Below are 24081 nucleotides of genomic sequence, written 5' to 3' on the forward strand. Positions count from 1 at the left end.
GTAATAAATATATATATAGATAATTTCAATTTCCTAATCTAAGTATACCAGGTTAAACCCTGAGAAACACAGCACTTAGTTTTTAAAATAAAAAAAATACCAATACTTTAGAACTGATAATAGAAATAGCAAAATCCTACAATGTCTAAAAACAAAAAATAAAGACTGTAGTAACAGCTTTAAGTACATCGAGAGTTATTTAAAACATTAAAAATAAGCCATCAGTTTATTTAAAACATTAAGAATAAGCCATCAGTTTATTTAAAACATTAAGAATAAGCCATCAGTTTATTTAAAACATTAAGAATAAGCCATCAGTTTATTTAAAACATTAAGAATAAGCCATCAGTTTATTTAAAACATTAAGAATAAGCCATCAGTTTATTTGAAACATTAAGAATAAGCCATCAGTTTATTTAAAACTGTACGCAAAAGCCACACTCTTCTCATAAATTGACTAGAACATTAATTGCAAAGATAAATAAATAAATATTTCATATTATATATTCCAGTTTGAGTTGAAAAATATCAACAAGTTAACTTAAAAACATGATTTATCACCCAATATGGAATGTCACTCAAAATTCAATGAAATTCTGAAGTGTATGATAAAAGTTAAACAATTGTAAAAAAATCTTAATTTTGTCAACTTGTTGCTACACACAAAAAATTTGAAGCTGTAGACTAAATGTAAACTGTTAGTCAATAAATAAATTTTAAAATAAGACGTTATGGTAGTAAATTCTGATTACGTACCCATTAATTTCTACACTTCAAAATAATTCAAATAAAGTAGTATACAACATGAAATAAATCAGTAACTAATCACAAACAATAAAACAAAAACTATACTCTTATCCAACAAAATCTACTAAATATTAGTCATAACAAATAAACTTCATTATGCAAAATAAATTATAATAAAAAAGTATAAATAATTTCTTCACACATTTTACTAAGTTACAAAAAAAATCATCACTTAATAAACAATAACAAGTTAAACTATTTCTTAGTCAAGTTTCTTTTTAGAGTTTTTATCCTTTTGTTTGCTAAGTTGGCAAAGAAATAATAATAAATTCTGTTTTCCCTTCCAAGTAAATCTTATAATCTTGTTACTTCATCCGTGTAATTTTCTTGACTACCACTTAGATCTTTATCTTCTGAGATATCTGTATTAGAAATAGTGCCACCACCAGGTTCTTGAGGTACCATGTAAGTAGATACCACTTTGGATGGAGAGTTTGGACTAGAAGAACCAGAAAAATCTGTGCTTTCTGACAATCCTGTGCTGGACTGTGACTCAAGACATTCCCAAGATCCATGAGGAGTTGTCATAGTAGATACAGTCATGCTTGGACAGTTAAAAGATTTTCCACTGGAAGCAGCTTTTGGCAAGGTTGCAAACTGGGTCCCACTGACTAGAGATGAAGACTGGGAACCTAAGTGATGGCTGTAGTTTGGTTCCGAGAAGAGGGAAGATGTCATCAAGTTAGGGCTGCCCCATGAAATGTCCAAGGAACTGATATGACTACTACAGTCACTACCAGTACATACTGAGATTGCAGAACCGTTGCAGCTTCGGAGACTACATGGACTGGGCAGTATCATTTGACGCACTTGCGATGGAAACAGTGGACTGGGTGGAATCCGAGCTCCTCGTGCTGTCCATGCTGCAAGTAAAATATTTTTATAGTGAGAATAATAGGGGGATCTGATTTGATACCACAAAACCTAATTAAAAATTTAAGAATACATGACGATCAATAGTAACTCCTACTTTATAATTCACAGAACTACTAATAGTTAAAAGTTACAAAAGTTTAAATGTATATTTTGCTGTTGTTGTTGGATAACAATTCAAATACCAAGAATACTAAAGCAAGGCAGAATTTACTTTAACTTTATTTCTATGATACACATAACTTTACAGTAAGCAGAATAAACTATGAAAAATTGAATTTCCTATTGTAAATCAGTAATCCTATCTTGATTTTACTTAACTACTCAAATACCAATGTTATCACTTAATGTTATACAGGTAAATCAACATTATTATTCACAACTTTCAGTGAAGAAAGGTTTGATTTTTTTCTAATACTAAACATTTTTTATCCTTTGTACCATTCATAATAAAATTGAATTGAGATACTTCCAACAATCACACTAACTGAAATCCATTAGATAATCCTTTATAAACAGTAAATTTGTTTGTTAATTTCATGATAAATAATTGTTGCATTGGAATACAGTCCTAAAATATATTTTGATTATTTTCAAAAAATTATAACTCATTGAGTTTGTAAAATCTTCTTTAGCAGTATGACTGTAAAATTTGTATAAAGTTTCTTAATCCATGTTTCATGTTGATATTATTGTAATCAATGAGAGAAAACCTTTTAAATATTTAAATACAGTTATGGTATAAAAGTGCCAAAATATAACTGTGAAGTTACTCTGACAGTACAAAGCCTCACATATACTAAAGATGTAACCCACTTGTAGGTCAACATATTGTCAGTATCAAATGTAAACCTATTTTAAATTCAACTGTGTTGTTTTAAAGCCTATCTTACTTCTTTTTTCTATGAGAAAAAGTCTCATTCCAAAAAAATTTGGAATGACTAGTTATCAGATTTTGTTTTTTTTACCATGTTAAAATATTTCCAGCAAGAAAAAACATTGCTTGGTTTTAGGTATTGTGTGCTAAAATTATCAACTTTCTTGGTGGTAAAAGTCAGTTCAGAAAATTTCTACTTGTATCAGTACACATTCGATTTCTCTTGTTTAGTTAAACTTGAAACATGAGCTGATAAAGTCTAGAATAATTTGTTACAAATACAAACTTGTAAAATTACACTCACCAAGGACAAGTTGATGTTCTTTGTCACAAAGTTGTTCAAGTTCACAAATTTTCTCTTGAAGAACTTGCTACAAGTAAAAAAGAGAAAGACTGTTCTTTTACTTTGAAGTTAAAACTTACTTGCTAAGCATAAATACTATATATATCTTAGAGAATTGAAAAAAATAATTGCAATTTGTAATTAATTTTTTCATATTAAGTGTTCTAGCTTGTATATGCAAAATAAATTTTCAATTACTTGTACTTTGATATGGATTTAAAATATTTTTACAAATCAACACCTAGTACAGAGCTTTGTACAATTTAGTATGAGTTTGGATTTAATCTTCCTTTATGTATGAATAAAATGTAAATAGTGTTATTCATGTAGGTAATCTAGGATTGTGAGGTAATGATTCAATGCAGCAGTATCTTTTCTAACCAAGAAATGTTTACATCTCACTCTGATCCAATGGCCAAATAGTTCAAACCTGCTAAGCATCAGTCCAGTAAGAGCATAAGGCCTAAGTGCAGTTTGTGCATAAATAAAGATTATTACTGTTAATTGTTGCTTTACGCATGATCAAATGTTTTTCTTTGCTGTCCATGTTTGATTTATTCCTTGAAAAATATTTCTTGCACCTGCTATATATTATGGATTTTGATAACCTGTTGTACACTAGCCAGCCTTAATATCACAAATTAAGCATAACTAATACTGCATGGGAATTTTTAAGTCTACTGGCAGAATGGGAAAAAATTAGTAAAATTGTGAATTAAAATATCTCACAATTACCTCTGAAATGACTTCTTTGACAACAACATTTTTGAAGTAATTCTATCTATTAAGTTATATTAATGGAACTGGAATTTTAAACCTGAACACCACTTTATGTATGCATGGGATAAATGGCTAGATTAGACACCCTTGGATTCAGGTACAGCCATTTCTAATTCTAAGAGAAGGCAACAACTCAACAGCAACTGCATCACAAGGGCTTTGATTGGCTATTTGTACCTAATAATGGGACTGATTATTACTTTTATAAAGCACCTACAACTGAAAGTGCAAAGTGTGTTGCCCAGCATCATTACTCAAACCCTAGACCATTCGATCTGCCATTCAACACAGCTAAATGTAAACAAGTTATATTAATTCTTTCTATAAAGGGTTGGTCAATGCGACCAACTTCGTAACCATCAGTAACCTGGTAGGTGTATCTCCATGAAATGTGACAAGCTTCCAGTAGATATTACAAGTCTACTGTACACACAAAAAAATCTGATTTTTTAATTAAGTATTTTTATTAAATATTTACCCATGAATATATGAAGTATGAGAGTTGACTGCTCTGAGTGCTGCAGATTGTAACAGAAAACTACAATTGTTCATCCTGAATAACTAAAGCCTGGTAACAGTCTACATCTGTTTATATTTAAGTTTATTGTCTTATTGCCCTTTGATCTATGTCTAACTAATAATTATGCCATACAAGATGTAAATCATTTGGTAAATCTGCAGCTCACACTACTGTACTGAATGATGTAACTCACTAGCTTTTTGTGAGCATACTTCATGAAGAATTTATTATTTTTTATTATGTTACCTAATCTAAAACTTACATAATGTAACAAGTTTTTAATTTTTACATTTTATTTACTTTTATAACAACAAATAAAAAATATACATGAAAAACATGAAATATAGTACGCTGGATGCCACTTATTGTGATCACAGATAACGTTATCATTTGTATAATGTCATCAGAATTACTAAGTCCTGACCAAACATATAAAAATACATAGGAAAAACATCATTTATTGTAATCAGCACTTCATTTTTTGTTATAACTTTTAATCAGCTTAACCATCTCAAAGTCAATTGATCTGAGGAAAATTGACCATAAAATAGGGCGTGGCTAAGTTGTCATTAAGATCCCCTATGCTCTTGCATTTCCTTTCCATAATTACAGTACAGTTGTTTTCGTTCCTTCATGAAAGACGGTGCTCCCATGCATTTCAATTTTTGTTAACTCTCTTTAATAATGGAAGAAGTACATAAGAAACATAAAGATCTAAGCCTTAAAGAAGAATTCATGGTGTTTTAAAGGTGTGAATAAATTACTCGTTGATTACTGCTCAAACTACAATGCTTGGATGACAGCCCTGATCTTTAATGATTGGTTAATGAAATGGGATAATGAGTTGAAACACAACATTGTTCTGCTTGTTGACAACAAAGTTACTGGCTGGTATTGAAAAATTGAGAAAATGAAGATGCAATAGTGTACAGTGGAGTGCAAGCACATTTAGTTGATGAATCTGAAAAGTAAAACATTAAGATAATAAAAAACTTTTTATAGGGATTGGGGAAGAGGATAGAAATGAGGACTTAAGAGTCAAATAATTGTCTATTCTAAGGTATTTGAATTATCACATGAGATAACAAAGAAAAAAGAACTGAGATACAACAAACGGGCAGTTCATAATTTACAAACCTTCAATCTAATGTATTTCATGTGCAGCTCTACTTTGTGAACACAGTCTTCAAACAAGACTACCATACGCATTGTCTTCTCACAGTTCTGGATATAATGAACAAGTGTCCTGTGGTCAACCTTTTCCATATCCTGTCCATTGATAGAGAGGATCACATCACCTGTAAGAACATTTGCTGTTTAAGTGCATATTGTAACACTGAGACTTAAAAAAAAAACTGCCACTAACTGGAAAGTTATGCACACTGACAGCTAAACATCCAAACAGTGAATCTAGTAATTTTTGAGACAGAATCAAATATAACAAGTTTTCAGTTATTATTCATACTTATTTTGCTGTGGCTGTAATACATCAGCAAAGAAAATAACACTGAAGTGTGTCGGAAGTACAGTATAAATCAGGTTGCATTATAAAAAGTTACATTATTATTACCCAGAGTTTAAGTAACAATGCAAAACAAACACTGATCTTACAGTTGCCTCTAACACTAACTGCTCTTATTGTTCAGGGAGTGATATCTTCCATGAATGAGCTTTTACTTTTTATTTATTATTTGTTCTTAATTTCCAAATTTTATTTCAATTCATGAAATATATAATTCACTTTTAGATTTATTGTGCAAAATTTCACCAATTATTGAAATGAACTTATTTCTAATATATTTCTATCCCAGTGAACTACTTAAGAAAAATAATAAAGCAAAATATTTTTATATCTAAACATATCAACCAATTATATTTATGAATCCAGTGAAGCCAAGTCTGTGGCTAATTACTTCCATAATGTAGTCTTGCAACTATGGAATTTAAATAATAAATTGATTAAAGTTGCAGGTAACAGACAAGGCTTAAAAGTTCACAGGCTCATTCTTGACAAGGCAAACAAAAGTGTACCGGAAGTGTGAGAAGGTGGAGTAGTGGGGTAAGAATCTATTAAAAATACATTTTCAGGTAAGGAAAATGTTAAGTTCTGACACATTACTTACCAGAATGCACAACTAAGAACCAGAATCCCACACTGATGATGGTGGAGGAGCTGGTGCAGACAAACAACAAAGATGTGCTCTTTCTGAAAAAGTGACAGGAAGGGAAAATTCATAGGGTGTGACTTCCACAAGACTAGAGGTCACCTAATGGAGTAGCACCTGCTGGGAGTTTGCAACCTTTTCACAAAGGGAATACTCTTTTGTACAATCTGTTACGTATTGATTTACTTAATATTTTCATTAGAGAGAGAGTAGAGCAAAGGATATTGGGAAAATCTAGTACTGGTGGTAAATGTTCCTAAGGTGGGCAGAATGATAGAAAGTGTAGTGTGAGAAATACTTTTCAAGAAATACTTATTTGAGGTAGATACTGAAACTACAGGTGGATGGAGGTGGCGACTTCACCTTCATTCTGAAGTAAAACCAAGGCTTATCCGACCGGGGAAGTATGAGTTCTTCCATGCTCTATTACAATAACAGGGAAGGGGACCAATATGAGAACAATGGAGTGTTTGGCCCACTGTAATCAGCCACAACATCTAGTCCCCACCTAGATTTAGTGCAATCAGTTACTACAAGAAAAGACAGAAAGTTCAAGCAGGGTTTAAGAGAAGGACTACATCTGGTGTTTCTTTTTTTTTGTAAAAAGGTGCAGAAACAGACATACCAGTTACATAGATAAATTGCTAAATCGGTCTTGCAGAAAACACCATCTCAATGGTGGGCACAGAGTGGGGATGGACAGGTTTAATGCTTCCTGTTCTCCCCCACTTGAGGTGGATTTTGGGTAATTATTTCCTGTGAGGCAAGGCCAGCCATTTGGTAGGATCCAACGGCACCAAGCATAAGGAATGTAGTGTGTAGTTCCTCTTGTTACATTCAATCTGGTGTGTCTTGCCTCCTGTTTATGTTGTTTGTTTATGCTTGTGATCATTTTGCAATAGGTTGGAATGCACAGAAAAATAATGGCACAGATATAGAGGTGCCATGAAATGCATGAATGACATGGAGATGACTGAAACTCAACAGTCAAAACTCACCACACTTGAGCTGCTGGGTAGATTGGTGAGAGGTGAGAACCAAAGACATATAAAATCTTCCAATGATGCAAGTAATTGAAAGTGAATGTGTTAGGTATAATCCACATATCAGCTTGTAATATTTCCTCCAAAGGCTGTCAACAGAAAGAAGCAAGAGAGACTGTGATATTTTAATCTAGTGGGAGGAGACATGAAAGAGTGTACAGTCAGACTCACCCAAAGAAGAATATGCAAGACAGATGAGCTGGCAAACCAAACCAATTAAAGTGGAAGGGGACAAGTTCCTAGAGGGGGAGGTCTGCCATAGTAAAAATAGGTGATGGTGGTTGCTGTGAAAAGTGGTAGTCCAAGCAAGATAGTAACTAACAATGATAAGACACAAAAAGCAATCAGGATTAGAATGATCATACAATAAGAAAATACAGGGGAAAGAAATATGAGAAAACATATGATCATCTTCCCAGGCAGCCCAAGTTTTTGAAAAAGTGAAGTGGTTTGGAAGATAAGAGTATGGAAGGCATCTACGACAAAAATGTCCAAGCAACACCAACCACAAGCAAGTCAGGAAACCAGGGACACAATGGAAGATTGCTGGGGAGCAGCCTCTGCCTGGGATACCAAGGAGTCTGGAACACCTCCAGAATTGCTCAGTAAGAATAGGGGCAAAATGAAAGTCATGGAGTTAAGAGAAAAGGAGGCAGACACCTGTAATGAAAGCATCCCTATTGAGGAGATTCCAAAAACCAGGCCAAAAAGAAGACACCAGGGGAAGTAGTAGTAGTAAACAAATAGGAATGGGTGTCCCCAACAAAACTATATGGGTAATGATGGAGAGCCTCAGTGAAGAATACAAATAAAGCAAAGGAGATGAGTTGATTGTTGGTAAGAAATAAACAATGAAGAAGAATGAGGAGCACTCCCAAGTAGACAGAAGAAACTCAAGATACTGGGATTCAAGAAAAATAGAAAGGCCATAGAAAAACAGTCATGGAGACAAAGAGGACAAGTAAAACACTGATCAACAAGAAGTTGGAACAAAAAGGCATCGGCATAGGTACAAATATCTGGGGAGAGAGGAAGGGGAAATAGCAAAAGTTATCAAATGGAGGTTCACGAAGTAAACTAAGGAACCTGAGAGGCATCGGGAGTGACTGGTGAAAGACAGAATGTCACATACCTGAGTAATGAATGAAGCAAACAAAGGAGCAGGTATCTGTTCCTCATTAGGAAGAGAAGAATCAGAAGCAATGGCTGGAGGAGGAAAAAGATTTGAATTGAATGAAACAGAGAAACAAGAAACCGGAAATGAGGAAGAAACAGGCAAAAGGGAACCAACCACCCACCTGATGCACAATAGTTGTAACATCATGAAGAGATAATGTGCCTCCAGTCACCAATGTTACAAGTGGAGAGGATTCTTGAAGAAAAACATCACTGCCTTGGGACATAGAAGCACCATGAATTTCCAAAATCATGGTAAAAAGGCAAATCCATGAGTGAAAAGTATTTCTTTGTTGTATGTAAACAGGAAAACAAAAATTGTTATTAGGTCGATGGAACAAAAATGCAAAAATAAATAATAATAAAAAAAAAAGAGTCAATCAAAATAGTGGAAAAATAAATGCAGAGGAAAAAACATGCCTGAACACAGACAGTGCCTAGGACAGAAAAGGCCTATAATTCTGTGTATCACTCCCGAGCATTGTTGAATGGGATCACAAATTCTTAAATAGCAAGTAAAAAGGGCATGTTCTAGCAGATATTCAGTATAGTTTTTCCATTTAATATAACGAAATGTAATTATTATCACAACCAAAATATTAAAATTTCATAGTATGTTAAGATTTGGTTTTACATTGTGCCATTGTGGCTGGCACTTCTGTAAACATTTTTTAAAGTAACTGACATTTACCAGTTGCCAAAAAAGTTAGTTTCAAGATATGATAGATCAACATTTCAAAACATTTTTTTAAAAACAAATTTGATTATAGATTAATCCGCCAGGCACTGTTAAGAAAAGAAAAATTTTAATGTGGAAAATAACCATCATGTAAAAACTACAAAAAATTGAAATACCCATTTTTTTCCATCAGAGAAGACCAGGGATGGCACAAACAGGTATTCCTTATAAAAATTCCTATCTTATATTTTTAGTAACTATTATTTCTTTTTCCAACTCACCTGGTCTCATTCCTGCCCTAAAAGCTGGTCCCTCGTACTCGACATAATCCACATAAGTAATAAGTTCTACTTCAGTGTCTTGCCTGTGGTGGATTCCATATGTCTGAGAAAAGATAAATCAAGACTATTTAACCACATTTTGTATAAATTGGAGAACAGTTTGTTAAATAATTAAGAAAATATAAAACTTTTTGAGATGAGAATTTATTAAACCTGCTGCAAAAGCATACCATCCATTTTTCATAGATCTGGTAAATAATAAAACTGACAGCTGAACAAGAAACATAATAATTTTCAAAAAGATTACAATTATATACTTGATAAAAATAAGTTACTTCATGTTTTTAATAATGAAAAAAAAAACAGTTAAACAATTTTCAGTATCAAGCATTACTAATACTGTTTTTTGAGGTAGAAAAATTAAAACCACAGTGACAATACTATAATAGACTTCTGAATAATTCCCTCAGCAATGAATAAAAATAATTGAAGTATATATTTTCTATAAATCACATAGCTTCTTTGCAAAAAATTATAAAACATTTCACTGATACAGTAGTAAAGATTAATTATTTTTACAACTTAAAAAATTCTATCATCGGTTCCACTGATGAAATGTTGTTTTTAATAAATTGCATGTGGAAAAATGAAATTTTTTATAAACTAGTGAAAAAGGACAGAATTTTGTTCAGTATTTTACTTATAATTGGTATCGGCAATCAGAATTGGTAGAAGTTGTCAAGATCATAGAAAACTGATCACAGAGAAATTAAAAATAACACCACCTTAACCACTTTATATTCACAACAACAATCTTTTGATGTGTCAGTATGCTTACAATCACGATCCTGTACTTTTTCCTTTTTCTTTCAACACAAAACATGAAACATTATGCACCATACAATAAAATATCATCAGTTAAAACAATCTCTGTTTGTTTTTCATTTATCTATATAAGCTGATACACTGAAAGAAAGAAAGTTTAAAAAAACAATGCTTTACACATCTCGAAGCCCACCCATTTCTTTATGAACTGTACATTACATTATGTAGCTTACATTACATTACATGGAGGTCTTAGAATCATGCTGGATTATGAACAAAACTTTCAAACACTGTCACTTTATTTGAACTTTGGTTGGAATACTTCGTTTAGTTTAGAAAGTGGTTTAGATCAAAATATGTAGTGTGATAGCAAAGTCTTCAGACACATGGCTGAAGTGACTAATGAATTTAGGCAATGAACCTCAACAATTTGTTTGTCTCTCACAACGATCACATAACGTTATGTATCGATCATGTACTAGCCACAAAGTCAAGCCCCATTTTTTTCACCTGTTCAAATACAAAATGGAAAAGAGATTGAGATTTGTTTTTTGCATGGCACATTTATTGATAACTTCAACCGTTTCAAATTTAATGAAGCTCCAAAGTACATTCTCTGTAGTCATTACAATTTTTAAGTTTAAACTGTTAATAATATTACATAATGACATCATCAACTTTACTGTACATAAGCAGAATCAGAAACTGGAATTGGTTCGATTGTGAGCTATAAAAATGTGCAATTGGTGATTTCTGATTCTGACATGATCGGTAAAACAGTAATTCTGTTAATTTTGGGTTGTGCTTCCTCTAGTGATTCTTTGAGGCACTTCATATAAGTGAACAAGGCTATCTTGGTAACAAATTTGAATAAAACAGTTTCTGAAACTATACAATGGATCAATGAAAGGACATACAGACTTACGGTTACTTAATGATCTTACACAAGTATGCTCATTTTTATAGCATTCTAATGAACCAATTTTGGAGTACTTAGATTGTTACTGTTCTACACTTCTACACTGAACAAAATGTCAAGAATAATGAAATTAGGTTCCTACAAGTGTACATTTTGTAGATTGATTGATTGATCTTCTACCAGTAAGTCAATTACCTACTTTTCTTTGACAATGTTAATAAAACCTTTTAAACAAATTTATCTAATTTGAAAGAACTGGAGCAAATCATTAGTGAGTTCTCATTTTTTTGGTATTCTGCTAACCATTTGTGGAAAATTAAGTAATCTGTAAAAATATGGTGACCAATAAAAAAAAATGTATCCCCCCACCCCCATGATAAAAAAATGGAGTTTAATGACATAAAGAACAGTTAACATAAAAGACATAACATTAGTATAAAAGGGCAGTTAATGTGGTTTTATTTAGGAGTTTTAGAAATTTTCTTAACATCTACTAGTTTTTGATGTTAGATGTGTACTATTACAAATACTTGAATATTTATAAATACACTCCTGTTTTATATGTAATGCATGGATCTTCAACAGATATTTTTATAAACAACAGTCTATTACATTTTTCTTTACAGTTAGCTTCATTACATATTATCGGTTATAATGTTCAACATTATATTTTAATTAATATGAAACTTAAGAAGATTATTTGCATTGTTATCTTAGTATATGTAACTAGGATGAATCTAAATCTATCAACTTGCTGGTTAAATCTTGTGAAATTTTGTTATTACAACTGGAACTACTGTTAAATGGAAGGGTACTCACAACTAATGATTCATTTCATTCCAATTATTACAGTTTTACTTAATAAGGACACTTAACATTTCAAGTCAGTCTGTTATACATGATTGTTGTCATTAGTTTCTGGTTCTGATCTACAAAGTTTGGTACTTCTGTTAATAATGTTTGCTACAGTACTTAAAATTGTATACACAGATTTAAGAATTGTTTTGAAACTTTAACATGAAACTTTAATGAGAGATGCATTGAAATCACTCAATTCCAATGGAGGGGAGATAGAAGACTTGTGGTATGTGTATTTGTTTTGTATATAGAGGGCAGCACTGAACAAGAATAGCTATTTATGTGAGAGAAGGTAATGTTATATCCCAGCCAGCCTGAGGAGTCCTTGTATTGGGTGAAAGGCCTCGTTGGTACTGAATATGGCAAAAGTAGTGGGTTAAATATTATTCTTTGCTTTTACTCATAAGTATATTTTAATGTTATATATTATACTTTGCACTGCTGTATATTCTATTCAGTATTAGTTACTTAATCAAATTTTCTTTATTCCCTTTTCTTCTTGTCCTTTCTTAAATACATTGAAATGACCATGATCATTGTGTTGGGGTTGAAAACAATATATTTTATAGCATATCAGCCACCTAATGATGGGCACAGATCTGAAGTACAGTATATTAATAATTATTACAACACAAGTTTGGTTGATTCATTTACTGTTGTAAAAATTATATTTTCTAATGTATCAATTTTTACAGTGTCTCACATTAAAAAGTTTTCAATCTTGTTTGGGACAGTATCAAAACCTCATTTATACTATAGATAGCCTTGAATAAGATCGTATTGCTATTAAACATTTTCTTATATTAAGTTTATACTGTTTTCATAATATAAAGGAAATGAAATGAGGCAATGTTAGTTTCTTGCCAGAGATAAGTACTAACTATATGAACATTTTCTAACTTGTTAATCATTGCAGATCAGAACAAGAGGAACAAATACAAAGATAAAGAATATTAGAAGAGGACACAACACAGATAACAATACCAACTGCTACACGTTTCATTATTGAAGCATAATTCTATGTACATACTCTGAGAAAATAAATTTCAAAAGAATGATAGAATGAAAAGAAGTTAGTATAATTAACACGTACAAGAAACTGAGTGAGTTTGTTACTTATGTATATATATATGTGTTTTACATTAAAGCTACTTTTTTGTCATTTATGCTACTGTATAAAGAAAGTCATTAGAATTTTCAGATAATTGCTACTAGCCTTTTAATTATATTGTTAATTATTATAGATAAAATTTAAAACCATTTCAATTACATGTACTCCCCCCATCTAATAAAGTCATAAAAAATAATTTTAATACAGCCAAACAGTTGCATTCAATTTTCAACCACTTCCTATACAGGAAATGAGCTTTCATTTAAGTTTCAATGACATAGCTTAGTCATTTCAAAATGTTTATTAAACTCTTATAGAAAGGCTTGAATGTAAAGATATTGATGATTCTACAATCCAAGAATTAAATAAACAAATTCTTTGTTACAAAAGTACATCCCCTTAGACTGATAAAGATATATAAAGTACATTACACAAAATAAAAAACGTAAATAATTTTTTGTTATTTAAAAAATAACACTGTTTTTATTTACAAATTTATATTTTCCATAAAAAGGACCGATATGATACCATTTGCATCTATTTAAGGAAGTATATAATTTACTTGCTATTAATTTTCATTTTTTTGTTACGGAATTATACAAGTAAAAGGCATTTCTTAACTACATTATGAGTTTTTTTTACTGACTCTTTAGAATTCTAAATTATCACCAATAATTACATAGTCTCCTAAAATCAACAACATTCTTTTTGTGCCATTGCCTGAAAAATTCCATAATACCAAAATAAACTAAATAACATTACCTTTATTAGAACTAGAGTTGTATAATAAATGTTGGTTCACAGTTTTCATTGTGCTTAGAATACGTTTGCTTAGTTACATTTCCAATCTCAAAAATTATACTTTAAAGTTACCATTACAATTCACCATTTTAAATGAGTGGATTGCCGTAATAATATTGCACAGAGCCTGATATTAACACTCAAAAATATGCTACACACAATAAACATCAAAAGCTAAAAAAATGATATATTTTTCATCAAAAATTAAAATCAGGCTTACCTGAAGAGTAAAACCAAAGGAACCATTTTTTCTTTCGACAATAATAGTTCTACGTCTTTTGTCTTCTTCGGGTTGGGTAATAATTACCCTGTCCTTCTGAACACGTTCTAAGATTTGATGCTAATGGAGAATGACAGAAAATTGTACTAGTCTGCAAAAAACAGTAGTGTTTTTTCACTTGTTCTGAGCCACACATAAAAAATAACAACTTAAGCATAAGTTATTTTTATAATGGATAGTAAGCAAAACTTTCAAAATTATGTTAAATGTTAAGAATGTTAATACTAATGTAAGCAAAATTTTTGTAAATGTAAATTACAAACTTCAGGGTATACAAATTATTAAACTGATTCTTAAAATGTTACATGTATTTAGTGGAATCAATAATTAAACAGAGCTCTCAGCTTTATATTCTAACATGTTACAAGCTTTTGGTATAACCATCCACGTGAAAGTACATTAAGCTTTGGTAACTCAAATGGTAAGAGAATTGGTCTCAGAGTATTAATATGAGCCAGGAGTCTTAGGTTCAGAGCACAAACATAATATAACAGGATGTTAAAAGATCTACACTGACCAGAGCTTGAATCAGGGTCTAGGACCCTCAGCCTACACTACTACTGTGAGACCAACACTCTACCAACTGAAAGAAATGAAGCAGATGACCCCACCCCCATCCTTGCTGTTACACATACAGTTTTTCACCGCATACTGGTTAGGCAAAGTGTACAGTTTCTATGAAACCAACTATTTATTAATTATACCTAAAGAAAACATAACTACATGAATATAACCCTTTATTACACTGATGAATAAAGCCTCAATATTCCATGAAAAAAGAAGCATTAATTTTAGTGTTCTAATGCTGTTATTGACTTCAGAGTTATTGTCAATATTAACATTTTGAAAAGGGTGTTAGGTACATGTATGTTGTATACATTACAAATTGACTTGACCCATGTAAAAATAGCTAAGCTCTTGGACGTCACATAGTTTATTTTCTATGCAGGACCTCAGCAATACAACTTTCAATGAAATGACAGAGTTCAATCTGTTTGATTTGCATGTTTGTAGGTGAGTTGTCAAGCAGGTGATTCATTAATCAGTAACATCTGAATAATCTGTACTTCATACCCCCAGAGCTTACAATCATAAGAAACATGACTGACTAGATTATCAATAGTGGCATAACTAAAAAAGATGAACCCCCTCCACATAAAAAGTAACTGGGCCCCCTAATTTTTAGGTTTGTTCTTCTTCTACAATAAATATAATAAATCTAAGGTATTGGTTCATAAATTTAGCAAAGCTTTCTATGTGATCATTATGTTTAAATACCATAAATGTTTCATTCATATAGCATCTGTAGTATATAGGTTTAAATTCAACAGGGCATGATTACAAAAACACATTAGCTGATACAGGAGCTAAAGGGAAATCCATCAACTTGCTCCTGTTTGTTACCATTAAATAGGAAATGAGCTTGTTCTGTAGTTGTCCATATAATTTATGAAAGATACACCTACTTAACCCATTAATCTGTTGAGCATCATTAAATACTAGATCTGTACAAAAACCAAGCCTCATTTAGTGCTATGTCTGTATAAGGATTTAATACCTAAACTAGCACAATAATATCCTTCCTTAATTTATAAATTCTTGACAGACTCACTACCTCGTAAATTCAAAACTGTCCTTGACTGTGCAGTCTTTAGACCTGCAAGTCTCAAGAAAGTTTGAGACAATTTGAAAATTTACAATTGAACAATTCAATATTAGACATTATGCATCTCAAAAGGAACCTATGTTGTAAATTTTTAATAATCTACATAAAATACCTGGTTTCAAATTTATGATTTGTTCAAGAACCTAATCTGATCATTAATAATATTAATTCTTTCCAAGTCTCATTAAAATGTCTCCTTGGGTTTTGTAGGATCACTGGTTAATCTACTGAATTTGGTTTTATCAAGTGTGTGATTGATCATCAGGAAATAATCATCCTTACTGATAATGACAATACCATTTCCTTTATTGGGTTTCAATATGATAATATCTGTTCAAGTTCTTAATCTTCTTAGAGCTTCCCATTGTTTATTAAATATACTGGGTTTCTTGCTATTGTTATATGAATCAAGTCTTTGTAATGTAGACAGTATATGTGATAGTTTCAGGTGTGGTAGAATAGGAGACTGGATGAATACTTTTAAAGATTATAGTTGGATATATAGTAAAAATGTACATCAATCACACTCCAAGTTAGTTAAGGTTTGGGGTTAGGGAACAATTTTTCAATACAGGGAATGAAGTCACTTAAATTTATAGTACTATCATAGGAAATCCAACTTTAATCCTCTAGTTAGTGTTTTCATTTTGGATTAACACTAACTAGTAATATGAATAATTATGAATTACTGTATCTAGTTTGCCTATAAAAAGACAATTTATGTTGTTGTTTCTTTTAAATGGGTTATTAAAAATTTATTAAACTTATTAATCACCTTATCATTTTGAGTTTGAATTATTTGTTTCAAATGGACAAAATCCAATTAACATTTTTTTTTTCCAGCTCCAAAGAATAGATTTTAGGAATTTAGTTTGGACTTGATAATACTGCTTACATCCTTTTTTGCAGCACTTGAAGTTTCAAACTGTAGAAATGTTGGAATAACTAAAATGTTTAGCACAAAATTAGAAACTTACAATGTAACTTATATTATAATCATTTTAGAGAATACTTCTCATAATTTAAAGGTTTCATTACCATACCTATCTATCTATCTAGGTTGTTGATTACAGTTAAAGGAAATCAATATATTAAAATATCACCCATTTTAAATATGTGGTGGTATGTAATAATTATATACAGATGTTACGGATAACAGTAATAAATTGGTCATGTAAATAATGTAATGGACAAATATGTTTTTATTTCCTTATAAAAACAAGTTGTTTGGTGTCAAATTTGTAAAAACTGGTTTCGTTGTTTTAATAATAAGTATAAAAAATGTATCTTTCTATATATATATATCAGCCAAGTGTCGACTGTCACGCTCTGTATCTCCTGAATGGTTAATCACAGAAAATAAATCATATAACAAAATGCTTATTTTCAAGAGTATCATTAAAGAAAAATTATTCATTTTTTGCAATTCCTAAAATATCATTTCGACATCAACATTGATCCATCAGTCTTTGTATGTGCTAAATGGTCAACCTGAGGAAAAAAACAACTTATAAGGAATAAAAATGTTTCTTTTTTTTTGAGGGAATTTCACACAAAAAAATGGAACTTCCACTGTCAATTGATTGAAAGAAATATTTCGGAGATAGGTGCATGAATGGAAATAAGGCACGAAGAGAGGAACATAACTATTTTTTTTCATGTTGGTATTATATATGTGCACGATTTTATTGTACTATGTCAAATAAATTGATTTGAATTGAATATTTTCCCTTTGATACTTTTTATAGAAATTACAATTGTCAAAAAGCACTCACTTCAGTAGCAGTCTTTAAACACACACTCAGTAAAATGACAATGGTGGCATCCAGTGGAAAAAATCCGTGCAGCTATTTAGCAAAGCTGAGTGCTCTAATGTGCTGGATGCATCCATTACATTGAAAAAGGTTTTTGCCAACATTGCATTGTATTTGGACTCCTTTGCTTAAAAACAAACACAATGAAGTATAACACATGGAATGACAACAGAAGGTTGTAAATGGCCCACTAGACAATCACTTTGTATATATACTCTGATCTAAGGGATTGGGTTGACTGCACACTTTATATTTATTTTTCATTATTTTTAGGTAAATTACTGTTGAATTGTTTCAATAGACATCTGTTAGTTCTTTATAATGCTAGTGAATTTCTGGGGAACCATAGGTTGATTAAAAATATACAGATTAAGCAACTACAATAAGCATTTAAGCAATATTTCAGAGTGGCAAGATTTTAATACCGTATTTGCCCGAATATAATGCGACCCCAAATACAATTCACACCCAATTTTGAAAGGTTAAATTGAAGAAAATTTGTTTTTTCACACATCAATTATATAAAATGTATTGAATAGTTTCTATATACAGTAAACAACTTTCAATGTATTAAACAATTTTGAAAATTTTTCTCTGAACTTTTTTTGACTTCTCAATTTTACAAAATTTATTCAAAAGTTTATATGTGGTAATACACTAAGCTAGTCATCCACCTTCGCATAAATAATCATCATCGCAAGAATTGTTGCTAGCATTGTTTTCATCAGATTTGCTTGAACTTTTGCTTCACCCTCTACTGATTCCCACACCATGTCATCATCATGTCTCCTCCATCCATTGCATTGAATATGCAACATTTTTTGAAACCTTTAATGATGCCTTAATGATTTTCAGTGGTAGCTTTTAGTAAAATATGTAACAAAACTGAACAAGCACAAATATAATGCACAGTCAAGTTTTTGGGAGGTATTTGGAGGAAAAAAAAGTTTGCATTATATCTGGGCAAATAACATAACATAACGTTCTGGGACATCATGGGACCTGTTAATCCATCTCGGCTGTTCCATCCTCAAAACTAAACTAAAACTTTCAATAAATAAATTTAAACAAAAATCTTAAAGCCAGCCCTTATCATGCATATACTTATCAAGCTTTCTCTTAAACTCAATTAAATTTACTGCCTCCACAACATTTGAAAGCAACCAATTCCAAAGGCCAACCACCCTGTTAGAAAAATAAAACTGTTCTAGCTGAAGATGACTCCTACCTTGCCAAAATTTATATTTAGTCCTATTATTCTCACTGTTAAGTATGATAAAAGATGATGCACCAACACTATCATTTCTCTTTACAATCTTAAACACCTGAATCAGATTCTCTCGAACTCTTCTTTTTTCAAGAAAAAACAATTTGAGAGATTTCAACTTTTCATATTACAACCCCAAATACAGTAACTGTAACAATAGAACCTAAATAAAGAGGTGGATATGGCTGAAATTAATCAGTGATGATTGGCTATTAGAAGCTTCCATAACCATGTAATTTTTATGCTACCATTCTGACACCAAAAAAGAAAACTACAACTTAATAAATATGATTATCACAATGAAATATGTCAAGTTTTTTGGCTTTTACAGAAAAATTAATAAATGAAAATTGAACCGGGTAACACAAATTTGTTATCGTTAAAACCAAGCATCATTCAGATGAAATTTCTGAAATCACTTCATTTACATTCCTGCATAAACAGAACAATTTTTGAACACACTAAGGAAAGATTCTATGGAAGAAGAATAAACTAAAACCAACCATTTCTAATCATAAATATTATATGTCTGTAGTGTTCTGTCATGTTTTAAATGTTTATTTTTAGTACTTAGCAAACATGAGTTATCAACAAAGAATAAAAAAAAGAGAAAAAATATATTTGTATGGTGAATAATAATATATATAAAGCTGATAAAAGAAAAGAAGGTCACAAACAGTATAGAATAATACTCGATATTACTTTTTTTGTGTGTGTGTGTGTTTATGTCAACTGAGTAGTGTAACTGAAAAAAAGGATGTTGGCCTAAGTCACTCAAGCCATTGAAGAAGTGCTCTATTGCAAATAGTATAGCAAATAGAATTTTAGGGTGTATTTATGAATATATTGATTACAAGTCAAAAGAGAAAAATATCTCTATGCAAATCGTTAGTTAGGACTCAGTACTGCCTTATTGGAAAGAGTTCATAGAATAGCTGCTGGTATGGTTCTGGGGACTGAAGGGTTATTCTATAGGGATAGATTATAATAACTTACTTTCTCACGAGAAAAGAAGGGATACGAGGTGATCATATTGAATTTTATAATATAAATTGTGAGTTTGATAAGATAAAGGCCTCTGATTTCTTTATTATGTATTCTGAAGACAACAGAATGATAAGGCACAAATTTAATATTTGGAAAGGACAGGCTAGCCCTCAGTTACTATAGTTTCACTGTAATTTTCCAACAATATAATTAGCTTATGTCATGAAATGTGTTGCTATTGGCAGTAGTGGAAGCTGGCACTTTACAAAAGTTTAAGAAAGGGAACCAATGATTTCCTGAAAAACAAAGGGTGGGTTTAAATGTTTACTTTTCTTAAAGGTGTGTGTGTTTGCAATTACACTGACAAAGGACCAAATGGTCCCTTACTGTCCATATACTTAAGTACAATTATATAGGATAAACTAGTTAAAAGGATTGAGAGTTTACTTGGTGGCAGGAGGTTGTTATGTGATGAAATCACAAAGGATTAATGTTACAAGTGGAGTACTTTAGAGATTCTAGGTTATTTTCTATTTCTCACTTTTATTAGTGACACTAGTAAATGAATGATCAGTAAATTGATTACGTTTTAGATTATAATGAATGATATTTTAAAAGAGGTACGGTTATGGAAACGGTGTTTATAGCCCATTCTCTAAGGCCTACTACTTCTAGACAACATACATTAGTCGGTAATAAGACAAAAACGGACCCTGCATTACACAGTAGAAATTATCAATACAAATCTATAATGTGCTGATTAGATCTCATTTGGAAAATTACGTTCAGTTTTTGGTCACAAAGAATATTATGTTCTTGGAGATGGTTCAATGAAACAGAACCAGGATGATTTTAACTTTGATGGAATTATTGTATGGGGATAAGTTGACTTTCATGATATGTTTATTCTGGAGAACAGTGGGATATGGAAGATACATGATTGAGGTTTGGAATCCATATATCGAAGTAAAATTTTCAGAAAAACTTGAAGGCTGTAAGACTAGAGGACACAAGTTTCATAATAATAAAACACAGAAAACACATAAATGACAAATTACTGTAATGTGACTTTTCTAATAAAGTAGTAAGTCTATAGAATGGTTTGTTTTCATGTGTAGTTAAAAGAGGAGGTTGGATGAGTACTTTTATACATTATGAATCATAGTTAGATATATATCAGGGTCCAAAATTCATGTCATTTAGTCAGTCCATGGGCCAACTAGAATAGCAAAAGGAAAAGTCTAATTGACCCAACAGGATTAATTAGAATTTTTAGACATTTTCCCTATTAAATCTTGTCATCAAACATGCATTTTTATTATCTTTTTCCTAAGACCATAGTTGTGTTTTTATCTCGTGGAAGTGTATTCTTTAATTCAATCTTCTAAATGGAGCTTCTAGCTTTCTGGGGATCACTGACCTACTTTTAAACTTTATGGGAAATCCCCATGATGTCTGAAATTAAAAAGAGGTCCCTGAAACATGTGAAAGGTGGGATCAATCTAAACAAAGTGTGATGAAAACTTATATCTCAATGGAGAAATACAGAATTAAAATAGTAATATCAAGTCACATTAGTTTTGTGTTTATCTGAATTAATATAAAGATTATGTGCATTCCAAGAGTAGTATAATAAAAAACAGTTGTTTTCGATTAAAGTTTTGCTTAATGTTACACATATATGCACTTAAAAAAATTCACATATGTAATTCATAAAATGGAATTAACACACACACATATATATATATATATATATATATAATAATATATGTACATTCATAATCAAACGTCCTTGGAGTGGACCTCATAACGGCCAGTTAGAACTCCTAGAGATTTTGCTAATTTCGAACCATAAAGTTAGAACATATAATTTATTACTTTCTTTTTACTAACCTGTGAGGACTCAAGAAAAGAAGAATGGTGATAGTGATGATGATGGTGGCGTCGGCAGTGTTTCTTCATATGTTTCTTAGTGGGCTTTGGTGAAGCCATTCCATCGCCAACAAACATAACTCCGACGTAAGTGAGATATCTGAGACAGACTAAGTTAGTAAGTAGTACTAGTAATAAGACGTCGAATTTGATTAGTGTAGGCTTAGAATTTACATCTTTCTTCTTGCTACAGTTGGCAAAAATTATTATGCAGAAATTCCAGAAAACAAATCAACAAGTAAACACACTTCTATAATAGTATTAATACTGTCAATGGTATTAACAAAGTGTTGATTTTATTATAATAGTCTTTGAGTCTGACTCACTCTTCAATTTACATATCAAATTCCAAACGTATAACAACTAACATTAGCAAAGCCTCAGCGTTCGGTAGATTAGAATTACTCGATCAATCGACCGGAAACAGTTTGCAATAAACCTAGTTACACAATTTTAAGTTTTTTAATAATTATAATTATTTCCAATAATTTTAGACCTTATACAACACTTTTGGTTATAAATATGTATATTTGTTTTAAAATAAATATTTAAACATTTTATGTTTGGAATAAAGAATGACGTAATACAAAGCAGAAGAAAAGACAAGAGGGAAGATAGGGGGGCGAAACTGAATATTATAAAAAGGTCTTGCGCATGCTCTTCTATTTTGACTGCCGCTAACCAAAATGGCAGGAGCGCCTAGGCAAGATTTACGCAGCATGGAAATAAAGACCAAGTCAATCGAGCAAACATTAATTCCTTTAGTGTCTCAGGTAAGAAATTTAGTTATACTATAACGATCATAATTCTTGTTCAATTTCTACATACTTATTGTGCATTTTGTACAGATTTCTAATCCACACATGTTTTTAGAGGCGGTAGAAACACATGTATTAAAGACGGTAAGCATGGGTTCTCAACATCCCTCTCCTTTGACTCTGTGATCAGTACTTATAAATTCTTTAACAAACGATTTTACGGTTATACAGATATATTTTACTATTATGCTTATACATAGCTGTTACTCATAATAACGTATATCGTAAAATCTGAAATATCCTGTTTTATTATATTGTCATATTAACTAGACCGTCATCTACAACATCTGGGACGATCCAAGTTTTATCGCATGGTGATCTTTTTTCCAAGTTTATAAATAATAAATGTTATATTTTATTGAGTGGATATTAAAATAAGTTTGTGACGATAAAAATTTAGAAACATTCGAACCTTTTGACAAGCATTGAATGATAGAAATATAGTTTTTTGTTGTTAGGTGCAAAGCTACACAATGGGGCTATCTGTGCTCTGCCCACCAGTAGCATTGAAGCTCGGTTTTTAGCGTTATAAGCCTTCAGACTTATCGCTGAGCCACTGGGGGGCTAGAAATAGAGAATAAGCCTTGAATGAAAGGTACTGTAGTAAAACGATTTTGTAGGGTATATATATATATGTATATATATATATATAATGTATATGCATTTTATGAATAAAAAATGAAAGAAACGGAATATATACTAAATAGTATTTTTAAAGATGAAACATACAGAAAGTACATTTCGAAACACGACCCTTGGAAACTAAATAACATACATTTAATTGCTATATGGCTGTATAAATGAAACATTAAACGTGACAACAATGAATAAAATATGAAAGAAACGAAATATCTACTAAACAGTATTTTTAAAGATGAAACATACAGAAAGTACATTTCGAAACACGACCTTTGGGAACTGTATGTAACATATATTTAATTGCTATATGGCTGTATGATTGAAACATTAAGCGTGACAACAAGATAAATTCATTTAATATATTTTCAATTAAGTAAAATATTTCTAAATATAATAATTTTTACATCGGTTTTTCGTATCATAATAGTACGTTGTACAACCAGTTATGTCATATAGTGGTTTATATGAACCATCTTTTCAGCCTCTAATTCTATGAGAAATCTCTATAAGATGTTTTTTTGTATGTAAAAATATTACCTGTGTGTTGTTTATATATACTCGGCACACACACCAATCTGAAAGTCCTGCTGGGCCGTGTGTTGCGTTTTTTTTTTTTTTTT

The 24081-nt window shown here is 31.2% G+C and overlaps 2 protein-coding genes across 2 annotated transcripts in view; one reads left to right on the forward strand and one right to left on the reverse strand.

The window, feature by feature from the left end:
- Nucleotides 1–385: 385 nt before the first annotated feature.
- LOC106465405 lies at nt 386–22368 on the reverse strand. The gene is made up of 6 exons (XM_013925632.2): nt 21966–22368; nt 14279–14398; nt 9545–9647; nt 5338–5498; nt 2862–2928; nt 386–1670 (listed from the first exon to the last, which is right to left on the reverse strand). The coding sequence occupies exons 1-6, from the start codon at nt 22080–22082 to the stop codon at nt 1102–1104; spliced, it is 1137 nt and encodes a 378-aa protein (XP_013781086.2). The 5' UTR covers nt 22083–22368; the 3' UTR covers nt 386–1101.
- A 307-nt stretch (nt 22369–22675) lies between these two features.
- The window catches only part of LOC106465406 (alpha-catulin-like), a 153644-nt gene continuing 152238 nt past the window's right edge, over nt 22676–24081 (forward strand). The window contains exon 1 of the mRNA XM_022393305.1: nt 22676–22777. Coding sequence (XP_022249013.1) covers nt 22691–22777 — 87 coding nt within the window. The 5' untranslated portion in view covers nt 22676–22690. The remainder of the gene's footprint in view (nt 22778–24081) is intronic.

Source organism: Limulus polyphemus, unplaced genomic scaffold (assembly GCF_000517525.1).
Source record: "Limulus polyphemus unplaced genomic scaffold, Limulus_polyphemus-2.1.2 Scaffold1933, whole genome shotgun sequence".
Taxonomy (NCBI): domain Eukaryota; kingdom Metazoa; phylum Arthropoda; class Merostomata; order Xiphosura; family Limulidae; genus Limulus; species Limulus polyphemus.

Coding starts and splice junctions, on each gene's coding strand:
- LOC106465405 (XM_013925632.2), bottom strand. CDS start 22,082: ATGTTTGTTGGCGATGGAATGGCTTCACCAAAGCCCACTAAGAAACAT. Junction 14,399..21,965: donor CTTTTCTTGAGTCCTCACAG/GTTAGTAAAAAG, acceptor ATTCTCCATTAG/CATCAAATCTTAGAACGTGT. Junction 9,648..14,278: donor CCTTTGGTTTTACTCTTCAG/GTAAGCCTGATT, acceptor ATCTTTTCTCAG/ACATATGGAATCCACCACAG.